Source organism: Bison bison, unplaced genomic scaffold (genome assembly GCF_000754665.1).
Source record: "Bison bison bison isolate TAMUID 2011002044 unplaced genomic scaffold, Bison_UMD1.0 scf7180017864527, whole genome shotgun sequence".
Classification (NCBI taxonomy): domain Eukaryota; kingdom Metazoa; phylum Chordata; class Mammalia; order Artiodactyla; family Bovidae; genus Bison; species Bison bison.
The window spans coordinates 14,419,514-14,427,214 of NW_011495078.1; the positions used below are offsets into that span (position 1 = coordinate 14,419,514).

A 7,701-nucleotide genomic window follows, 5' to 3' on the forward strand; every position below is an offset into this window, starting at 1 on the left:
ATGAGGAGGCTGCAACAGGTAGTCCAGGGGAGAGAGGGTGGCAGCCGGACCAGGATGGGAGGTGGGAGACGTGGAGATGGAGAGGGTTTATTCTGAATACAGAGCTGTGACTCCACGTAGGAGCTGGAGATGAAGTAAAGATGATCCTGGGCTTCTGTCCTGTACAAATGGGTGAATGGTTATCATGTTTACTGAGGGGAGGACCAGGAGGGGAGCACATTGAGGGAGGAAGAAGGAAGGGGAATCTGGGTTGGCCGTGGGTACACTCAAGTCACACATACAGTTGCCGTGCATATGAGGATGCTGGAGGTCAAGGCAGAGGCCCAGGCTGGAGATAAAAACCTGGGAGTTGTTAGCAGAACTGGGCTGGATGAGGTCACTTGAAAAGAGAAGACAACTCAGGGCCAGCCCCACACTTGGAGTCCAGGAGGAGCAGCTGACAGTGAGAAATTGAAGTGATGGAGGCAGGAGGGAAGTGGAGAGTGTGTTGTCATGGAAACCAAGAGGCATGAGGGTTTCAAGAAGGAGGTAGTGACCCCCAATGATCTTGAGGCACAGAGTAAGATGAAGACCGAGAAGTGACCATTGTTTTCCCAATGGCCGTTGGTGGCCTTGACATAGCGGCAGCGAACTACTGGGGACAAAAGCTGGACTGGAGTGAGCTGAGCTGAGGATCCGGCAAGGAAGTGGTCATGTCGATTACACCCATTTATTTCAGTAATGTTTGCTGGGAGAGAAAGCAGGGACAGGAGGCAGTATCTGGAGGGAAAGTGGGACCAAGGGGAGAGTATTGTCTTATTTGCAGTGGGAGATACTAAGATGTGTTTGGGTGCCAGTGTGAATTAACCAGTGCCTAGAGGGGCTAATTGAAGGAGCAGAAAAGGGGCGGGGCTCTGTGGCTTGCAAGGAACCAGGTTTGCAACTAATCTAAATGTTCTCAGAAGCAAAGAATGCAAGGCCTGTTTCTCCATGAGCAGATCAGAGCAACTCTACAGATTGCCACAGTAATCCATGGAAATGCTCATTACGATCTAAATGTTTTTGGTAGCTGGACGTTTATATTTCTAGCTTGTTACTCACTACCTACCTGTACCTGCTTTTCCCTCCCTTTTGGGCTTGTTTCCATTTCTGCCTATTTCTGATAGATTTATTTAGGAAACAGCTGAGCTTTGTATAAACAATATGAATAGCATAAAATTCCACTTATAAGCCATGAATCGTGGATACAGTTTAACAGTGTATTGAAGAAACTGGGGAGATTAAATATTTTTTAAATTAACCTATCATTCTTCAGTGTGAAACTGACCTTCTTTCTCTTCTGTTTCAGTATCTTATTCTATCTCATACTCGTTTCAGAGAGTATTTCAGACTCTGAAATGAGTATTATTTCTTCAGGTCATCTTTGAGATTCTGACTTTCTACTTTGGTTTCCATACCTTTCATGTCTACACTCACAGACACATGTATATCCATTCAGTCATGTGTACATCTGCATGTAAGTACATGAACATAAGTGTTCTTCCCTTCACTTGTTGCTTCCTTTTACAACTTCTCAGTAGTTCATTTTTGCCCCGCGGACGGGTTGTGGCCCAAGTTTGCATTTTGAGTGCCGGCCTCTGCTTGTCTGAGCACTGATGACATGTTCAGGAGAGTTCCGTGGGAGCCAGAAAGATGGTGACCGTAGAGATTTCAATATTGCGGTACCTGCGGTCGAAGCCATTGATTTCCTTTCTCTGATTGAGACAGGCGTCTTGGAGAAGAGCCCAGGATTATTCCTTTGCTCCCTGAATGGGCTCTCACCCTGCCTCTGCAGGGTAATCCAACCTCAACCCAGTGGCTGAAAGAATCTACTTAAAAATAAACGGTGCCCAATGATGCAAAGGGCTGAAAATACATAGTCAAGAGTAAAGTTGGCTCGTGCAGCATGAAAAAGAGTAATATCCCAAGAAAAAGCAGTTTCCTTTGTCTTTGTCTTATTAGTAGCACCGTACCCTATAAGTTTTCCAATGCGTTTCTAAGAGATGGTATTTTAACGATATTTCTGTTACAACAGAGTATAAGACAAGGGCGCAGACGGACAAGCTCCAAAGTGAGATCGACATGTTGAAGGAGCAGCTGCAGCTCACCAAGTCTCAGCTAGAGGCTGCACAGCATGCCCACGCAATCAGGCTCTCTAAGGTATGATGCTGAATTCTGAAGCAGTGATGTGTTGGGAAGGTTTGGGGTTCATTCCTTTTAAATATTCAGTAGAGTTCACCAGTGAAACCATCAGGTCCTGAACTTTTCTTCGTTGGGAGTTTCTTTTGATTACTGATTCAATCTCTCCTCCTTGTTGGTCTGTTCGGATTTTCTGTTTCTTCATGATTCAATCTCGGCAGATTGTATAGTCTCTAGGAATTTTTGAGACTTTGGACCTCTGTGTTTATACTTTAAGAGATGTAAGGACAGAAGGATGCTATGTGCTGCCTTTGGTTTGGGAAAATCGTTGTGCACAGACCTGCCTTTATACGCAGTGTTTTTTGCAACAAAACAAACCAAAGAAAGGCCTAAGTGAAATCTGCAAGTCTCGCCGACTCATGTGAGGTGAAGCTGTGCCCATTTATTTAAAATTCTTCAGGCTTGCTTCATGTCAGAGCTTTTAAAGCCATGTATTAAATCAATTTCAGGAATATGAAATGCAGAAAACAAAAGAGGAAGAATTTCTGAAGTTATTCGATAGATGGAAAGAAGAAGAAAAGGAGAAACTAGTTGATGAAATGGAAAAAGTCAAGGAAATGTTTATGAAGGAGTTTAAAGAACTGACTTCTAAGAACTCAGCGTTAGAATATGTGAGTATTAAACCCAGGAGTCCTCATAGCATTGACAGAGTTGTGGCCTTTAGAGGTGGTATGACAATGGCTATATGGCCCTCAGATCCACAAGTTCCTTTATCGTGCCCTGGCCCAGACTCCCATCCTCCCTAAGAGTCTAGGGAGCTTGGGCATATGGAAAACAGAGTAAGTCCTTAAGAGCAGGCTCTCTGGCCCCAAACTCCAGTGCAGAACACTTGGTACATTTGGGTCAGATCAGAGAAGAAGGGCCCTCTTGCTTAACTCGTTAGGTTTGGATAGCCTGAAACTGTAACCCCTTCCCCAAGTGTTGGAGCTTTCCAGAGTTCCAAAGGAACTTTCTAGAAAGACTGACACAGATCCCCAATGTGGGAGAAAGAAGCTGACCCAGAAAGACAGGCCGGTTTGGCCTGAGTGAAGTGGGTGAGCTGGATGTGATTAAATGCAGCCCCTCCTGGTTCCCTGTGGGAGCGGCCTTGGTCCCAGGGAAGCAAAGGAGACCATGGAAGATTCTTGAGCTCCCTCTAGGGGCAACATGTTTTATAAACTGAAATAGAGGGGTAGTTTGGGAAAACTGCAAAGATCCTTCTCTAAAACGCCCTGAACCCTCTCATGGGGATGGCAAACTATGACTTGGGACCCAAATCTAGCAAACCACCTGATTTTGTATGGCCCTTGATCTAAGAAAGGTTTTTACACTTTAAAGTGGCTGAACAAAGTCAAAACAAAATATATTTCATGCCATGAAAATGGTATCAATTGACCTTCTGGTGTGTCTACAAGAGAGGATTTTGGAATACAGCTGTGCTGTTTGCTCTACACTTTCTCTATGGAGATTTTGTGCTGCCGCCATGGAGTTGAGTCACTGTGACCAAGACCTTAGGTGTCTCCAAAGTCAAATACTATCTGGCTCTTTACAGAAAAAGGTTGCCAGCCGCTGTCATATCTTTATAAAGCAAATGTGGCCCAGGGTTAGTTAGCTATTGGTGGCAGTGAAATGGATGTTCGTTATACTGTCCTTCCAACTTTTCCATAAGTTGTAATTTGCAGATAAAAAGTTGAGGGGAAATTAACACGGGGTGGCTCATTGTGTCTTTTCTGTAGGGCTTCCTTCAGGCAACTCCCTGTTGGTTCAGGTGTCCCCACATCACCTCCCTTGGGTCTGAGCATCAGAGCTCTTGGGCAGTTGTTGTTGTTCAGTAGCTCAGTCGTGTCCGACTCTTTGCGACACCATGGACTGCAGCATGCCAGGCTTCCCTGTCCTGCACCATCTCCTGGAGTTTGCTCAAACTCGGAGCCGGTGATGCCCTCCAACCATCTCATCCTCTGTCGCCCCCTTCTGGCCTCCTCACTAAATCACCCAGTCAATCAACTGCACCCAATTCCTCTATTTCTGGCAACTGTTAACCTGCCCATCGCCCATCGCCTAAGATTAGAAAGTTAGGTTTTCCTTTCCCTTTTACACCCTGTGCATGTTCTTTTATTGGAAGAAGTAAAACAGGAAAACCACTGTGAAGAGAAGCATGATGAGTGTCTTGTAGGACAGTCAGATTTAATATGTGGCTACAGGCTCCCCAGTTTTGTTCTCTGTTTCAGTCTTTATTTCTTAATTAAAAATTAAAAACATTATTTTTTTGGCTGTGCTGGGTCTTTGTTGCTCTGCAGGCTTTTCTCTAGCTGGGGAGAGCTGCGGCTACGCTCTAGTTGTGAAGCTCCAGCTTCTCCTTGCAGTGGTTTCTCTTGTTGCAGAGCATGGACTCTCAGACACGCCGGCTTCGGTAGTTGTGGCTCCCAGGCTGTAGAGCACGGGCTGAATAGTTGTGGTGCACAGGCTTAGTTGCTTCATGGCATGTGGGATCTTCACGGAACAGGAATTGAACCCGCATCTCCTGCATTCGCAGGTGGATTCTTTACCACTGAGCCACCAGGGAGGCCCTCTGTTTTGGTCTTATAGAAGTATGAACATTTTCACCAGTGATTTTTACTTTTATTTTATAGCAATTGTCAGAAATCCAGAAGTCCAATATGCAGATCAAGTCTAACATCGGCACGCTAAAAGATGCACATGAGTTTAAAGAAGAACGTCCACAGCATCCCCAGGATTTCCAAAATGTGATGCAGCTACTTGACAATCAGGTATGTAGAAGTGAGTGACTACTGATTTTTCTAGGTGAAGTAATTTATAGGAGACATCATCTAAGAAAAGGTGTCTCTTTCAGTGATGGTGACAGTGACTAATTCTTTTTTTCTTGTCTCCTATTGCATGTGTAATTCATAATAGATGTTCATTAGATACTTCAGTTCAGTCACTCACTCGTGTCTGATTCTTTGCAACCCCATGGACTTCAGCACGCCAGGCTTCCCTGTCCATCACCAACTCCCAGAGCTTACTCAAACTCATGTCCATCGAGTCAGTGATGCCATCCAAGCAGCTCATCCTCTGTTGTCTCCTTTTCGTCCTGCCTTCAATCTTTCCCAACATCAGGGTCTTTTCAAATGAGTCAGTTCTTCACATCAGGTGGCCAAAGTATCGGAGTTTCAGCTTCAGCATCAGTCCTTCCAATGATTATTCAGGGCTGATTTGCTTTAGGGTGGACTGGTTGGATCTCCTTGATGTCCAAGGGACTCTTCAAGAGTCTTCTTCAACACCACAGTTCAAAAGCATCAATTCTTTGGCACTCAGCTTTCTTTATTAGATACTTACTGATTGACTAATTAGATACTTACTGATTGACTAGTAGATGTGGATACAGAACATCTGGCAAAGTTGTTTAATTTTTCCTCGAATGATATCTGTTTGAATTAGTTCCTATTACCTTAGTAGTTATTTTTCATGTTTCGGATGTAGGCCCACTTTCAAAAGGCATAGAAAGGCATTTTGAAGCACAAACTATTTTTTCAGAGCTTATACAGCTGCACTGGTGAACTGATGATCTTTTACACGTATCAGATGAATTATAATCATCTGGAAGTGAACCTCAGTAATTAGTACGGCCTTCATCCTGGCTCTTTTGGTCACACTGACTTAGGAGAATTTTTTTTTAGCCAGAAAACAGAGATTAAAGCTTATGAAGTCACGATTTTTTTTTTTTTCAAAAAGCAGTATTACATCATTTTAAAAAGTAAATGTGTTTTTCAGGGACCTATTGTGTAACACATGGAACTACTCAATGTTATGTGGCAGCCTGGATGGGAGGGGGGTCTGGGGGAAAATGGATACATGTATGTGAATGGTTGAGTCCCTCCGATGTTCCCCTGAAACTATCACAACATTATTAAACGGTTCTGTGTGTGTGTGTGCTAAGTCATTTTAGTTGCGTCTGACTCTCTGTGATGCCCTGGACTGTAGCCTGCCAGGTTCCTCTGTCCATGGGACTTCCCAGGCAAGAATACTGGAGTGGATTGCCATGCCGTCCTCCAGGGGATCTTCCCGACCAAAGGATCAAACCAGCATCCGTTTTGTCTCCTGCATTGTAGGCAGGTTCTTTACCACTAGCGCCAGCTGGGAAGCCCAATCAGCTAGACCCTAAGACAAAATAAAAAAATTAAAAAAAAGTAAATGTGTTGTGAATATAGACTGCAACCACAGCTTCTTGTCTTGCCTCTCTCCCCCAAATCTACCTTCTGCATTGCAGCCAGGCTGACCACATCACCACCCTGCCTAAAATCCTTCGGTGACACCCTGTTTTTCACAGAACAAAATCTAGAACCGTTAACCAGCATTCAGAGTCCCTGGGCATCTGGTCCAGCTATCTCCCACCGTTCTTGGCTTTACTTCGACACACCAGCAGCACCTAAAAGCGCCTGGTTCCAGCTTTATTTGTCATGTACCTCCTAGTTTTCAGGCCCCGTCACTTACTCAGCTGGAATGGCATCTCTTCTGGAAAGTTCTCCTGGGCCTCTGGGTTAATGCAAGCATGCCACAGCCCTCCAAGCTGGACCTGACCATGTACACATTATGTGGAAACCTCCCATTGTTATGTCCACCTTCCCCCCAACCGCCCCCAGGCAGGGCAGGGCCTGCCTCTTAGTCCTCGACCAGCCTGGTGGCACCAGTGGTAAAGAGCCTGCCTGCCAATGCAGGAGACATAAGAGGCGCTAGTTCAATCCTTGGGTTGGGAAGATCCCCTGCAGGAGGGCATGGCAACCCACGCCAGTATTCTTGCCTGGGAAATCCCATGGACAGAGGAGACTAGAGGGCTACAGTCCAGGGGGTCTCTGAGTTGGACACAACTGTTGCGACTTAGCACGCATGCACACAGCCTGCTGCAGCTGCCCAGTGAGGTGCAGGTACATGGTAGAGAATCAGGAATTGGGTCCTGATGGTTGCTCCCAGCAGGCTGCTCTCTCACTACTGAGGGACTCGGCTATGAAACTCTCAGGTGCCACGTGAATTTCTTTTGTCTGAGGCCTTCCTGCATGCTCTGTCAGTGCATAACCCATAGACTCAGAAAGCGTGACGTTTCCTTTTGACTTCTTAGGTTGGCAGGCTAACACCTGTTTTTTTAAAATGAAGTTTGATTGAAACACAGAGCTTCCCTGGTGGCTCAGACGGTAAATAATCTGCCTGCAATGCGGGAGACCTGGGTTCTATACCTGGGTAGGGAAGATCCCCTGGGGGAGGGCATGGCAACCCACGCCAGTGTTCTTGCCTGGGAAATCTCATGGACAGAGGAGTCTGGAGGGCTACAGTCCAGGGGGTCGCTGAGTTGGACATGACTCTTGAGACTTAGCATGCATGCACGCTCACAGCCTGCTGCAGCTGCCCAATCAGGTGCAGGTACACGGTGGGGAATCAGGAATTGGGCCTCCCAGCAGGCTTCTCTCTCACTAGGTGAGGGACTCGGCTATGAAACTCTCAGGTGCCACGTGA

At 45.9% G+C, this 7,701-nt stretch overlaps 1 protein-coding gene across 1 annotated transcript in view; it reads left to right on the plus strand.

Moving 5' to 3' along the window:
- The window catches only part of DZIP1 (DAZ interacting zinc finger protein 1), a gene marked incomplete at its 5' end in the record, with an annotated part of 48,805 nt that overhangs the window by 4,892 nt on the left and 36,212 nt on the right, over window positions 1–7,701 (plus strand). The window contains 3 exons of the mRNA XM_010831561.1: window positions 2,054–2,178; window positions 2,667–2,828; window positions 4,827–4,964. Coding sequence (XP_010829863.1) covers window positions 2,054–2,178; window positions 2,667–2,828; window positions 4,827–4,964 — 425 coding nt within the window. The remainder of the gene's footprint in view (window positions 1–2,053; window positions 2,179–2,666; window positions 2,829–4,826; window positions 4,965–7,701) is intronic.